The sequence below is a fragment of the Lithobates pipiens genome, unplaced genomic scaffold, assembly GCF_037356315.1.
Source record: "Lithobates pipiens isolate NorthernLeopardFrog02 unplaced genomic scaffold, aLitPip1_a1.2 Scaffold_19, whole genome shotgun sequence".
Taxonomy (NCBI): Eukaryota; Metazoa; Chordata; class Amphibia; order Anura; family Ranidae; genus Lithobates; species Lithobates pipiens.
In genome coordinates, this window is record NW_027507764.1 from 52,309,582 (window position 1) to 52,325,405 (window position 15,824).

A 15,824-nucleotide genomic window follows, 5' to 3' on the forward strand; every position below is an offset into this window, starting at 1 on the left:
GTTTTCCTTTTTCATTTACAGATTAGTCACTTTAGCGGATCTTATTTAGTATATAACTTCAAGCGGCATCAAAAAAGAAAGGATAATCGTGTTTTTTGACAGTTTGTCAACCTTTTTTTTTATTATATAACAAATTCAACTTGTGTGAAGAATTGTGATGACTCACGTCCCTCCTCCAGGGATAACACTTGTCTTGCGCCCCGGTCTCCCACTTGAGTGTCACTGACGAGCGCGCCAAACCCTGTACCGCGGATGGCTCTTGACGAATCGCTCAATTTTAATATACGATCGTATCCAAAATAACCTGCGATTAACATAAACAGGTCGTGACTTGCGCCTTGCCTATGATCACATTTATCATTGTCTTTTCTTTCATGATTTAGCTCGGGTGACAAATCTCGAACGCATTTTATGTCATCGGGAGAGCGGTTTATAGTGCACGGCCCCCAAATGGCGTCACTGTAGACACATTTCAAGTTACAACAGAAGGGGTCATCTGCTGGAGGGGGGTCATAATTACGTCTATATAGGCATATAAAAAAAAAAAAACAAGGTTGGATTAAAAAAAATTCTTTTGGGAAAGCCTCCAAGTCTAATTGAATATTGATAAGGGAATATTAGCGTGCAGACGTCACACTGTCCCCCATATGGTGAATTGAGTTGGTTGGAATTAGGTAATTAGGTTTGGAACACGAACGTTCTTTAGTCCTGCCCATCCTCTCCTTATATATAGTTGAGCTCTGGGGAGTGCAGTGAACAGCAACACACAAGCTGAACAGGCTAGAGCTGCCGGAGATCTTCCTATCCAAGTACAGTAAGTGATCACATCTTCCTCTTAGCTTCTTTATTGTAGGAGAAATCTATTATACTTGACTAGGAAATTAGGTGTAGCAAAGAGCTTTCATCACTATTTTATGTTATAATGTTTGCAGCTAACATGTTGAAATGCAGTAAAATAACATGCTTTGTATGTTAAAGCAACACCACTAGTTGCATTTTATGCATTTTTCTTTTTTTCTTTTTTATCTATTTATGGATGACTTTTTTTCCTTTGTATCTATATATGGATGACTTTTTTTTTCTCTTTTGTATCTATATATGAATGATTTTTTTTTCTTTTCTATCTATATATATATATAGATGACTTTTTTATTTATTTTCTATTTATGTATGGATGACTTTTTTATGTATCTATATATTGATGACTTTTTTTCTTTTGTATTTATGTATGAATTACTTTTTTTTTTCTTGCTGTTGATTGACATTTCAAACTTTAACATGCTCACAAAAAAAAAACCAAAAAAAAAACAGCTGCTTCCACATTTCTTTCAGCTGTGTTGTTGCTTTGAGTTGAGAATGTCTATATTTTTGAATGTTTTATTTGCGAATTACTTTTATTTTTTTTGTTCCTGCTGAGTGACATCTCCTGTCTTCTTTTGCAGAACCTGCATCTCCTGACTCTTCGCTTTGCAGAGATCATTACTTCTCTTGTCTCTCGGTTTGAAGCTTATACTTGTGTCAGAAGCAGAGCCGGTCCCGTTTCAAAGGGTTCTGTGGTGAAAGCGGGAAAGCATGAAGATCCTTGTAGCCTTTGCTGTCATTATGTTGGTTTCAGCGCAAGTGTTTGCGGCAGAAATAGGACTTAACGAAGAGCCAGACTGGTACAACGACCAAATCCAGGTAAGATCATCGACTCATCAGAATTGGAGAAGTTAGGCTAAAAGTTTCTCTTTCTCTTGTTCCTTCTTTTTTTTACTCTGTACAGATAGATTAGATAGATAGATAGATAGATAGGATAGGTAGATAGATACTGGATGGGTGGATGGATTAGATGGATAGATAGATAGATAGATAGATAGATAGATAGATAGATAGATAGATAGATAGATAGATAGATAGATAGATAGATAGATAGATAGATAGTGGGTGGATGGATGAGATAGAGGATACATACATACATACATACATACAGTGGAGATAAATAGATCAATCAATACAGCATAGATAGATAGATAGATAGATAGATAGATAGATAGATAGATAGATAGATAGATAGATAGACCAATATAGTAGAGATAGAGAGATAGGTCAATTACCTATGTAAGGGGTTATTTGTATCAGATATTTAGTCTCCAAAATGATCTAAAATGAATTTGTTTTTTCAACAATTTAATAATACTGTAGTATCTGATTATCTATGTGATGAGATAGATAGATAGATAGACTGACTAATACAGTAGAGATAGGTCAATTACCTGTGTATGGGTTATTTGTATTAGATATTTAGCATCCAAAAATGCTCTAAAATGCTTTTTCAACAATTTAATACATACTGGAGTATCTGATTATCCCTAAAAATGTAATTTAAAAAAATCATTGGCAATTAAATCATTTTGGAAAGTTACATGCACAAGCTATATAGATGGATAGATAGATGGATAGATGGATAGATAGATAGATAAATGGATAGATAGATAGAAGATAGATAGATAGATAGATAGATAGATAGATAGATAGATAGATAGATAGATAGAAAAGTGACAGCAGGACAAGACCAAATAGTCTATCGAGTCTGCCCTTTTAAAAAAAAAATATATATATATATATATATTTTTTTATTTTTTGTTCTTGATTTTTTTTTTTGTTAAATTTTTTGTCTGGGTATAAATCTGTGTTTGCCCCAAGCATGTTTGAAGCCAGATAAATAGATAGATAGATCATAGATAGATGGATGAGAGTAACAATTTTGCTACTTATTTTGGTAACTTTAGATGTACAATTTTTATTTATTTTTTGCAGAAAAAAAATGATATACACACACACATATATATATATATATATATATATATATATATATATATATATATATATATATAAATAAAGATAGGTAAATATAAAGATATTAAAATAAGCAAATATATATATATATATATATATATATATATATATATATATATATATATATATGTAAATCTCTTAAATCCGAATGTTTTTTTTTCTAGCAAACAGCACCCAGCTGAAGCTGTCACTGCTCCTGCCTTCATATTTACTGTAGATTGTACAATCATTATTTTTCCCATTGCTGGATGGGGCATGTCACAGCAGTGAACAATACTATCATTATATATAATATTCTCACATGTGTCGTATAGCAAGAACATCAATGATGTTATTAGAGAAGAGTATAGAAAAAAACATGTTATCAGAATGATTTTCTGAGTCTAAACATATCCTTTTCTGCTTAAGAAAAGTATGTAAAAAAAAAAAAAGGCTTACTTATTTTTTGCACATGACCAGACAGAACTTAAAAGAGCTGATTTTAATGTGTATCTCGCTCTTTTTAGAACATACAAGCTTATTTTTGTGTCTAAGGACACATTTTTTATGGTGCCATAAGGATAAATGTAAACATAAGGATTTCTGTTGCTGTTGAATTATGGATGACACACAGTAAACAAAAAACAGAAATTAAATGCAATCATTTTTGGGCACCATTGACACTTTCGATTCTTGGCTTAATGAAATGAGATAGATCACATGCATTATTTACCTAATAGGGTACAACAACATAAATAGCACTTTTACTTTGAAAATGCACGCTACCCTTGCCGAGTACACAACAGTGTAAAAATAGCCGTTCTGACACTTTTCATTTCCTGACTCCTAGGTGCATACAAGATGAATAGAATAGTCTGGACCAGCCATTCTCAGTCAGGGCTCCATGGATCTCTAGGTTTCTTCAAGGGGTTGCTAGGGGCTCCTTAAGCTGTTGAAAAATGACCTCCCTTTTGATGGTGCATGCATAGTTCTGGGTCTAATACCACTTCGCAGAGCCAGCAGCATGAACCCAGTGATCTTTGTAGCTGTTTGTAAGGGCAGCATTATGACCACCACTTTGAGGGACATTTATTCCCTCAAAGTATTTATATGTTACATAAGTAAGGTAACATACAAAGGTACTGTGGTCTTCACGTGAGATGTAGAAGCTATATGGTTTAAGAAATCACTGAAAATTATTACATGGATAATAGCAACATCTATCTATCTATCTATCTATCTATCTATCTATCTATCTATCTATCTATCTATCTATCTATCTATCTATCTATCTATCTATCTATCTATCTATCTAATTTGGCTGCATCCCCAATAAATGAAACATGCAGAATCCTTTTCAAAATGATCCTATTGTGTTGGCAATTTCTTTTTTTTTTTATATAATTTTTAGAGGTAATCAGGTTTTTAGATATACAATATTTACTAAATCATTGAAAAAACAAATCAATTTTCCAAGTATTTTGGATGCTAAATATCTGATACAAATAACCCCTTTACGACAAAAAACTAACTGAAATCAATAAGTAGCGTTAATAAGATGTTCATCCCCAAGAGGTTAATTACATGTTGTTAACGGGCTATCTATAAAAACGCTGGAGGGAACAAATCTATAAGTACAATCTACAATGTTTCCTATCCAGGTTCTGTGGGACCCTAGGGTTCCTCCAAAGGTTGCTAGGGGTTCTTTGAGCAATGAGCTATGTATGTCTCTAAGATAGCTAACAAAAATTTTTATGGATAGTAACCTATCTGTGTGGGGGCATTCTTCCAACTGACCCCCAATGGTAGGTAGAAATAACCCACTTATTTCCAGGGGTCCTTCTCTACTCACCACCAATGTAAGGGGACACTTCATTGACCACCAGCGTAAGGGAGAACTTCATTGATCACCAATGTAAGAGAGCTCCTCACAGTTCAACGTGTAAGGGCTTACGTCACTGACCCTCAATGTAAATGGCCATTTCAAAGACCACCGATGTATAGTTTTTTTTTTACTGACTACCAATGTGAGGGAGCTCTTCACTGATCACCAAGTAAGGGGAAACTTTACTGACCACCTTTGTAAGGAGGCACTTCAATGACCACCAATATAAGAGGGCACTTTATTGACCACCAATATAAGGGAGCATTTTATTGATCAACAATGTAAGAGAGCGCTTCGCTGTCCCCCAATGTAAAAGGGCATTTCAAAGACCACCAATGTATTGGGAGTTTTTCACTAACTACCAATGTGTGGGAGCTCTTCACTGGCCAGTGGCCACCAATGTAAATGGGTTCTTCACAGACCACCAATGTAGAGGGGCATGTCACTGATAACCAAGTAAGCAGACACTTTACTGACCATCTATGTAAGGGGGCACGTCACTGACCACCAGTATAAGGAGGCACTTCATCGACCACCAATGTAAGGGAGCATTTAATTGACCACCAATGTAAGTGAGCTCTTCACTGGCCACCAGTGTAAGAGGGGGCTTCATTGACTACCAATGTAAAGTAACACGTCACTGATCACCAAGTAGGGGTACATTTTACTGACCACCTATGTAAGTTCATTGACTGCCAATATAAGCAGGCATTTCATTGATCACCAACATAAGGGAGCATTTCATTAATCACTAATATAGGAAAACTCTTCACTGGCCTCCACTGTAAGGGAACACTTCAATGACCTCCAATGTAAGAGCGCACTTCACTGACTACCAATGTGAGGGAGCTTTTCTCTGGCCACCAATGTAAGGTGGCACTTTACCATTCACCAATTTAAAAGGACACTTTACTAACCACAATGTAAGGGGACATTTCACTGACCACCAATGTAAGAGGACACTTCACTGACCACAGATTTGAGGGAACACTCCACTAACAGCCAATGTTAGGGGGAACATCCACCACCCATTCATGTACGAAGTATTTTTCCACTGACCGCCAGGAAACAATACAATGAATGTTCACTGTCTACATTTCTTTTCTGGTCTTTTATTGATTTTGCTAAAAGTAATTTTGCCACAGAGTGACTGTCAAATACGCTCTTTAATGTATTCTTAAATGTCAGCTTACCGTTAATGCTAATGTACCATAAGTTGTAGATAAAGTAACTATTAGCAGGGTCTCCCTGGGACCTGAAAGTAATTTCATTACTTTCTCTAGGTTAAAAAGGTTGAGAAAGAATGCTCTACATTTACATAGCAGGGTTCATTTGGGTAGCGATCAATGTTTTATTTTTTATTTTTTTTGGAGAAAAGACAGATAGACAATGAAAATGCGAGAACATGCAAATGCCACACAGACGGCATCCCTCTTGGGAATCAAACCATGGACCCCAGTACTTCAAGCCATGAGAGCTGAGCGATTTCTTCATAGGACCACCTTGCTACCTTTGATTGTCCATACCAGTGATTCTCAACCAGGGTTCCTCCAAAGGTTGCTAGGGGTTCCTTCAGCATTGGGCAATTTCTGCCTCTCAGATAAGTTCCCACTGACACCATTGATCTTTTAAGCTATCTGTAAGGAGGTAATTCTTCCCAATGACCACAAGTGTAAGGACCATTCTTCCCACTGACCGTCACACTAATGTATCATGAGTTGTAGATTTCTAATTTTTAGTAGGGGTTCCCCGAGACCAGAGAACTATTTCAAGGGTTCCTCTGTGTTGAAACGGTTGAGAAAGGCTGCTCTATACAATGTCAGCACTGGCCAATATGTGTGATTATATTTACTTGTAGAACACATTCCTGCATGCCCTTAACTAACTCCTAGGGACTTGCTTTTCACAACAGTTGGACACCCACAGTTCAGCGGTCTTTTCTGATTTGATTTTTCATTTTAAATATGATCATAGAATCTTTTTATTCCCAGTGTCCCCAAAGACATGGAATACTATCCTTTGATTCAATCTTTGGACGTGTTTTAAGCAAGTGTAAACTCTCCATCTTTAAGGGCTAACCTACTATTAGGAGTCTTATCTACTGGTTCTTCCACCCCATAATGCATGCAGGAACGTGCAATAAAATGTGCCTCTAACCTTATGCATAGTAATGCATTCTATGGAGTTCATTTACTAAAGGCAAATAGGCTGTTTACTTTGCAAGGGAATTTTCACCACCTTCACTAAGTGCATCGCAATGCAAAGATGTAAATGCTATGTGCATTGCGGTGTGCTGAGTGATTAAAAATCATACAAGAGCTGGGCTGCTTAAGGTACTTAACCCTCATAAACATGTCTGCTCATATGTTATCATGTGTGTTTTTTATCCAGGTAAAATTACAGTATTTAAAAATCCTCTTTACTGGGCTGGTTATTTACGGAGCTTGCGTTAACTTCAAGAGTGAAAATGATTCATTTGGTAAATCAAACACCTTAATCCACATTAGTATAGAGTAGTCTTTCTTAACCTTTTCACCCCAGAGGAATAATTTCAGGTGTCTGGGAACCCCTGCTAAGATTAGTCCATCAGGGGTCAAAAGGAAAATTCCCATTACATTGGTGGTCAGTGGAAGGAATGACCACTTACGTAGCTGGTTCGAATGGCATCCTTACAGTTAGCTAACCTGGAACTATGAAAGCACCATCAGATGGAAGGTCAATCAGCCACAGCTCAAGGAACCCCTAGCAACCTCTGAAGGAACCCTAGGGTTCCACAGAACCCTGGTTGATAATGCCTGGTATAGAGTTTAAAGGATCCATCTAAACAAGACTAACATTTTCCTACAGAGAAGATATTTCATGTATGGCTTAATCTGCTGTCCATGGTCCTGAAACACATTGTCATTGCTAACAGACCTGAATTGAAGTACTATGCACGTCCTGCAAAGCTACAATTCCCATACTTATAAGCCGTGTATAAAACGAATTGCAATGGGTGGCTTCTTCATTAAAACAGAGATTAGAATTCCAATATTTTCATTGCATGTTCCATAGCACCGAAAACAATTATGTGCAATTATCCACTGACCTCGATCGAGCGAATATCATTAGCTTTGTTAGTCTTGCTCCAAGAGGATTATATTCATTAAAGGGCAACGTATTCTGGATACTTATCTCAGATCTTTTATCACAGCTTGAAAATTTTGTCCCAGAGTCAGTTCATGGACGTTATATGGAAACTACTGATGAAATCATGATTATTGAAAAAAATAATAAAAAAAACATGGGGGCTGATTACGAAAGCCGTATGCCTCTACTGATCAGTAGAGGTGCACGGCGAGGCGCAACGCGTGTTTTTTTTATATTTATGAAACAGTGCGCTGGGAACAGAGCGCAAATCCCCCATTTACTATAGCGATCTCTGCGCATGGGAGAATGCAATTTGTGTGCCACTATGGACACGGCGCACGGCATCTTCAATTCAATATTAACAGAAGATGGAGGTGTCAATGTTATGGGGTGATGTGAGGGAGTTTAGTAACAACTGCCCAAGTAACAAATATGCCCAAAATAGAATGAGAAAGTAACTTTTTCAGAGAAAGCCTGCTGTGCCCGCAAGTACATTTAGAACTGCGTGAGATCAATGTAAGCACTGCGCATGCGCAAGCAGCTCTTGCGCTCGTTCAAATGTGTTTGTTCACTGCGTGGCCAAAATCTTAGTAAATGTCAACCAACGCAAATGCAATTGCGTGGGGTGAATTGGGTGCACCTCTAAAGTTGCCATTTTTTTTTTTATTCTGGTTCACCTTTATGTATTTTATTAACCTCCCTAGCGGAGTCTGGCTTGGGCTGGGATTTCAATACCATAAGCGGTAACCCCGAGCCAGACTCAGGATCGCATCGCTGGATACAGGGAGGACACAGGGAGAAGTTACTTACCTTGTCTCCTGGATCCAGCAATGTCCTCCGTGCTGTGTGATTGAGCCGTCCTCCGCTCGATTCACAGTGCCGAATGGCGCGGAGCTCCGTTCCCTGCGACGTTACGGCGCACGGGAGCGGAGATCGGCGCCAAATTCAAAAAAGTAAAAACACACAAAACACACACAGTACTGTAATCTTACAGATTACAGTACTGTATAAAAAAATTACACACCCCCTTTGTCCCTAGTGGTCTGTGCAGTGCCCTGCATGTAGTTTTATATTATAAATTCCGTTTTTTCTGCCTGGAATTTGGAGATTGTCCATAGCAACCAAAAAGTGTCCCTTTATGTCAAAAGTGATTTTAGACCAACTAGAAAACTGCGATAATAAATTATAATCACTTGCAGAATTGAGCGATAGCGATTTGTGGGGAAATTCATCATCAGACACTAAATCTAATGACAGCGACAATTCTGCAAATGAGCAAATTTCAGTGTTTTTGGATTTGATTACATTATTGAATAATTTTTATTATTATTTATTATATTATAAATTTTATCATACCCGGGATGTCTGCTAGACTCTGGTTTGAACAGATTTAAGAGAGTTATTCCTAAGAATTACAGGACTACAATCTAAAACGCCAAATTTCCATGCAAAATATTTGTACCGCTTTCAGCACCTAAAATCAGAACTAATCATACCGCCAGGGAGGTTAAAGGAGATTTGCACACGGGTCATGTTAGCATGTTACATTGCCAACATGTGACATGTACCTTGTTAAAATGATGTAAAAAGACTCTCGCTCCTCTAGCTCCTCCTAAAAGGGCATTTAACCTTCCCCCTCTAATGCATATGATTTCCTTAAGCTAGCTTTTTCTTTTAAAGGGGAACTCCACACTCCACTCCATTGTCAATAGGCTCTGAGCTGCCTTCACCAATCCAAACCACATCCTTTTTCAGAGCATACAACAGGGAGATCTAGGAAAGGGGCGAGAAAAGCGATCGCCCAACTCCCTCCTGAACCATACAAGACCACATGCACTCAACATAGCTGGCTGCCTTTGGGACATGTTGGGCTCGGCCCAATACCAACCACAAAGCACCTTGTACCCATTAGTTTAAAGGGGCTTTCCACATTCTGTAAAGCCCCCTGTCTGCAGCCCCCCACAACCCCTGCCTAGGGTTGTGTGGAAGAGGCCCTTATCCCCCTGAATATGGGAACAAGGTGGTTGACTTTTGGGGTACTGGAGCCCTTTCTGCCCCCAAGCATCCACCCCCCTTTCATGGGCTGGCTTGCTGTGTGTTTGGCTAAGGGTTTGTTAGTGTGTGGGAGGGGCAACATATTTTTTAAGTTTGTGGTGGGATTATTCATGTGGGGGTTCTCATTTTAAGCCTTAACAGACCCAAATGGCCTTGTATGTATTGGGGGTCAGGCTATTTTTTGTTTTGGGTTAAAATCTTGCAGCTGCAATGTAGATTTGTAAGTTTTCTCCAAAGCCGTACATCTTTGAAGCAGCATTTTGGATATATGCTACAGATGCACCATTTTACAGGCAGAGTAAGCCCCCCCCCCCCCCCAAGTTACTAGCTTTTAATCAATTTTGCATTTTTACAGGCACTTTTCCTTGTTTCTATTTGGGGTTGTCCAAATTGGTGACATTGATATATGTCCCTCAGAGTAGGAACTGGGCCCCATACCCATTTTAAGGCCAATAACTAGAAGATAAGCCAGCCAAGTGGGGACTAGCAAAATAAACAAATCAGTTCCCATAGACTGCAATGGTATTTGTTATATAACTTTTGCCCATGTTAGGCTCTTTGTTTGCCCCCCTAGACCGGGTGAGTGTTTGTCCCATCTGTAATTTTGTAGCTTGCTGGATGATGTGCTTAATTTTGGACAGGAGGTGGCTTATTTTGTGCTAGCTGCATTTGACTTGGTCTGGGCATGCTCAGGGAATTAGATTTTTTTCAGCTTTTTGTGTGTAAACAGCATTTGGATGTTTCTGGGCATGCCCAGAGAGTGTGTTTTTTGGGCTAGTTATTTAAAGTGGTTGTATACTCAATTTTTAAACTTTTACCTACAGGAAAGCCTATAATAAGGCTTACCTGTAGGTAAAAAAAAATCTCCTAAACCTGTACGGTTTAGGAGATATTCCCCTCGGTATGCGCCGCTGACTGCAGCGGCGCATGCGCACAAGGGGGTTCTCGGCCTGAAAATCCAGCAGTGGCCGACCGTCCGGAATGAAATCTCCCGCGCGCATGCGCGGGAGTGACGATATCGCGGCTCCGGCCACTCACAGCGCCGGAGCCGCGATACCCGGAAGAAACGCAGAGGGAGCATGTCAGCTCCCTCGGCGTGGATCGGGCCAGATGTCGGGGCCTCGTTCTAAGGTAAGTATTTCATATTGAGCTAGTATGCGGTGCATACTAGCTCATTATGCCTTTTGCTTTGCAGGTTTAAAAAAAAAAATAAAAAAAATTTGCGGGTTTACTACCGCTTTAAGAACATCCTTAACAGGTGTACCCACTTTGAAGTTCTGTCTCTACATTGGGTGAACTTGCATTTTGTGTGTTTCATGGACTGTGCATGTGTGCGCAAGAGAGTACATTTGGGTGTCCTTATAGAGTTTGTAACACATGTATTTTCACTTTGTATTTTGTTTGTTATGTCTTTGCAAATGCAAAACGTGTTTTAGAGCAAGTTGTTTTTACTTTGGTTTATTGTGTTTTTTTGGGTGGGGGGGGATATTTTCCCCTGAAATATTTCTGATGTTGTCAATGTGTGTCGTTTGTAGGTTGTTGCACTTTGATTTAATTGTCTGTGCTGCATTATTTTGCAAAATCTTCCTCCAAGATGTTGTGACTAATTGATGTTTAAATCCTTGTCCATTGTGGGTGCAGTCCTTTTAACTCCTGTTAACTTCTGTTAGTGTCTTAAATTACATTCATGTGTTTTTTTTTGCTTTCCTTGCGCTTTTCCAAGTCCTGTTTTGTTGAGCAATAAAATTTGTAGGAAATGCGTTTTTTGTTAATTTTTATGCAACAGATTTCCCAGCTGCAGCTTAAAGTGGAGGGCCACCCTAAAAAAAATAAAAAAAATAAAAAAAGGATTAATATTCTTAAAAAAAAAAAAAAAAAAAAACATTTGAAAAATATATTTTTTTTACCTGGCCAGAAATCCCTGTTGCTAGGCAGTCTTCCTAATCTGCCTTCTTCCTGCTCCTCAGTGATCTTCGGTCTTCTCCCCTCCTCTGCGCTGTCTTCTGGGTAATGGGGCGCGCTGTGTTCTGGGAACTGTGTGTTCCCTAACACAGCGCGTCCCATTCACAAAGCTCCGCGCGACTCACACATGCGCTGTAGGAAATGGGCAGTGAAGCCGCAAGGCTCCACTGCCTGTTTCCCTTAGTTGAAATGGCAGCGCTGGGACCCGAGAGCCGAGGGACATGTCAGCCTTGGCGGCCGACATTGCGGGCGCCCTGGAAAGGTAAGTCTCCTTATTAAAAGTCAGCAGCTACTTTTGTTTCAGCTGCTGACTTTAAAAACATTTTTTTTAGGGCTGAAACACCACTTTAACTAGGATGATTGACATGGCAAAACAAAAAAGGTGGGATTGCTCTAAAGGCTACTTTCCTATTGCCTTCATTGTAGCATATGCATGGATTGTGCATATGCTGCTATGGATAGGCACCAGGAAAGGAAAATTAGGCAAGTATTCAATTTTCCATTTTAGCATAGTGGTTATCAGCCTCAGTCTTCAAGTACCCCCGACAGGACATGTTTTGGGAATTTATTTTGACTAAAATAAATGTCTAAAATACCAAGCCATTGACTTGATTTAAAACACCTGTGCAAGATTAAGGAAAACCTGCAGACATGGCCTGTAAAGCCGCGTACACACGATCGAATTGTATGACGTACTTAGTCCGTCATACAATCCGGCGGACAATCCGGCGGACTTTCTACCGAACGGACTTGGCCACACACGGATACACAAAAAGTCAGACGAAAGCTTGCGCGATGACGTACAGCACGTACGACGGGGCTAGAAATAGGAAGTCCCTGACACAGCAAAGCACCCTTTGGGCTCCTTCTGCTGACTTTGCGTTAGTGGAAGTTTGGTTAGAGACGATTCGTGCTTTTCAGACTTCAGCTTAATTCGTCCGTTATTTTTTTTTTTAATTTATTCTCCAATTGGAATATTAATCATAGGATGAGGATGAATAAAGACATTTGTGATAACTCTGTGTGAATATAAGCAGCAAAACAACTTCACTTTTCTCGCATTATGAAGAAGAAAAGAATGGGCTATATTAAAAGATCACAAAATTAGCAGCATGACGAATATGCTAGCTTCAATACGAACACTAGTTTTACAAGACAGAGCGCTTCCGCCCTGTAAATCCTTTCTGGGCATGCGCCATTCTTAGTCCGTCGGACTAGCATACTGACGAACGTATTGTCCGCTGAAACCAAAGTACGACGGGAAGATTGGTGTGCAAACCGACCTTCTTAGTACTCCGGACTTCACGCTGAAAAAGTCCGCTGAAGCCCACACACGATCGGATTGTCCGTTGAAATGCGTTTCAACGGACTAAGTACGTCATACAATTCGATCGTGTGTACGCGGCATTAGGGGTACTTGAGGACAGGGTTGAGAAGCACTGATTTAGAGCACTGAACTAAAATCTAACTCAAGACAATCCTATTCTAATTGTGAGCATTTGAGGGAAACCAAGTGATTGTTAGAACCCCTCCTTGTCTTTTTTAGGTTGGGCTTTGTGTCCCTTTTCTGAAAATTGGCTTCACTTCCTGTCACAGCCAAACAGGAAGTGAGGGTAAAACCCTACCAATGTCTTTCTTAGGGGACACACAGGTCAATTTAACTAGTGTCTCCATTAGGCAAATTGCACTCTAGCACTTTTTTGTGTACACCCCAAATTATTAGGTATTTTGCGGTTTATTGAAGGCAAATCTACTCTGCAATACAAGTGTACTCGCTGTAAATCTGAGGGAAAACACTGGTGATTTTATCATCTAATCACGTAGAAGCAAGGATGATGTTTTTTTATTTTCCTTGCATGTCCCCCTCAGATCTCCAGCAACTGCACTTTCAAGTGCACTTGCAGTGCAAAGTGGAGTTGCCTTTAGTAAATAAACCCCAAAGTCCAAGATAACTAATAATTTGGGGTGTACACAGCAAAATGCTAGAGTGCAATTTACCTAATGGGGAAACTATTTAGATTAACCTGTGTGTCCCCAATGAAAGACATTGGTAGGGTTTTACCCTCACTTCCTGTTTGGCTATGTGACAGGAAGTGAATCAATTTGAAGGAGAAAGTGGCAAAATTTGGGAGGTGTCTTCACCCTATCAGGGGTGCAGACATCCCCAAAAACTGACAAGACTTCTAATCCCTCTGCACTTTATCCCCAAGAAAAAATAAGAAAGGATTTCATTTAGTTTAGCTTTGCAAAGACACATTCCTAAGTTCAACTGTGATGCATGTCAATAGCTCATTTAGATCTTGTTTAATAGAAAACACAAGTTGCTTTTCACTAGAAACATTTGTTAGTCCAGTCCTGGAAATCTGCATCTGCTTTACTATTCATTTCCCTAAAAATTGGGTTCCTGCAGCTAGATGCGCGACCGCTGTGTATGTGAGATGCGCAACTGCTGTGTGCGCGGAGGTATGTACCCATGGTGCATATCTGGTTCCCGGAAGTGGTGGCCAGCACCCTGGAGTGACATCACGCCCCTTCCAGGAAGTTGCTTGTACTGATGCTAATTTCTTCTCACCACCACGCCCCGCTCACTGTTCTCTGAGGAAGTGATGATCCTTATTTGCTAATTAATTATTGTCAATGAGAAAACCACAGTTACCCTAGCACCAGTTGCACGGCTTCAAAGTGCGCTGGTTCGCAGATTCGTTTAATTACTTTTCCAGCGCACCAATTAAGGTATGAACTGGCGCAACGCATTATTCTTAGTAAATCAGCCCCCTTGTATCTGAATACAAATTCAAATGCCATAAAGACAGTATCAGTGGTGGGAATCCAATCAAGGACTTTGAAGCAATTGGTTAATTTCATCTCATTGGATGTGTCTTGTTAGACAATTAGTAGGTGTTCTTAGTTAATTAACCCTTTTGATGCTAATCTCATTCCTATTACTTCTAATATAACTTTGAAATGTGTTTTTTTTATATTTTTACCCAAATCTTTCAATAAATTTCATTCTTCTTAGTAAATCCGCCCCTTGTGTCTAAATACAAATTCAAATGCCATAAAGACAGTATCAGTGGTGGGAATCCAATCAAGGAGCCCAGTACTTCGAGGCGGGAGAGCTAGCTATTTAATCATAGGACTACCTTGCTACTTACAACTGTATATTTGATTTCAGCACCGAACATATCATACCTATGGCCAATTTTGAGTTATTATCTTTACTTGTGGAACAACAAGTTTCTGCATGTCTTCCAACCAATGGTTAGGGAGTGTGACAAAATACACATTCAAAATCAACATTCACCCTTAAATTAATTATTTATTAATGTGCATAAGTAGTTATTAATCAAAATGTGAAACGAGCATTATCTATGTTACTTTAGTAATAGGCATTAGATGTTTTTTGATTCTAGTATGTATTATTTTTTTTTTTAACAAGACTTTGAAGTTAATTTACTAAGAGCAAATTGGCTTTGCAAGGAAATTTCTACTTCTACTTTACAGCGAATTTACCGTTAACTTAATGCAACCTTTTTACCCTAGAGGAACCCATAAAATAATGTTCAGGTCTCTGTGAACCCCTGCTAAAACCACTTCTTTGCGGACAGTGGGAACATTTTCCCTTCCAGTGGTGGTCACACTGGGGCGGGAGCGGCGTCGGCGGTAAAGTGCCGCTATTTTTAGCGGCACTTTACCGTCGTTTTAGCGGCGGTCTGCGGGCGCTAGCGGGGTGGTTTTAACCCCCGCTAGCGGCCGAAAACGGGTTAAACCCGCCCGCAAAGTGCCGCTGCAGCGGCGCTTTGCCGGCGGTATTGCGGCGGTGTCCCATTGATTTCAATGGGTAGGAGCGGTTTAGGAGCGGTGAATACACCGCTCCTTCACCGCTCCAAAGATGCGGCTAGCAGGACTTTTTTCACTGTCCTGCCAGCGCATCGCTGGAGTGAAAGGGGCCATTTTTTTTCAGGCGCTACACAGG

At 39.6% G+C, this 15,824-nt stretch overlaps 1 protein-coding gene across 2 annotated transcripts in view; it reads left to right on the forward strand.

The window, feature by feature from the left end:
* Positions 1 to 659: 659 nt before the first annotated feature.
* The window catches only part of LOC143995962 (tachykinin-like peptide), a 69,910-nt gene continuing 54,745 nt past the window's right edge, over positions 660 to 15,824 (forward strand). For both annotated transcript variants that reach the window (XM_077490739.1, XM_077490740.1), the window contains exons 1-2: positions 660 to 814; positions 1,443 to 1,680. In XM_077490739.1, the coding sequence (XP_077346865.1) occupies positions 1,573 to 1,680 (108 nt within the window). In that variant the 5' untranslated portion in view covers positions 660 to 814; positions 1,443 to 1,572. The remainder of the gene's footprint in view (positions 815 to 1,442; positions 1,681 to 15,824) is intronic.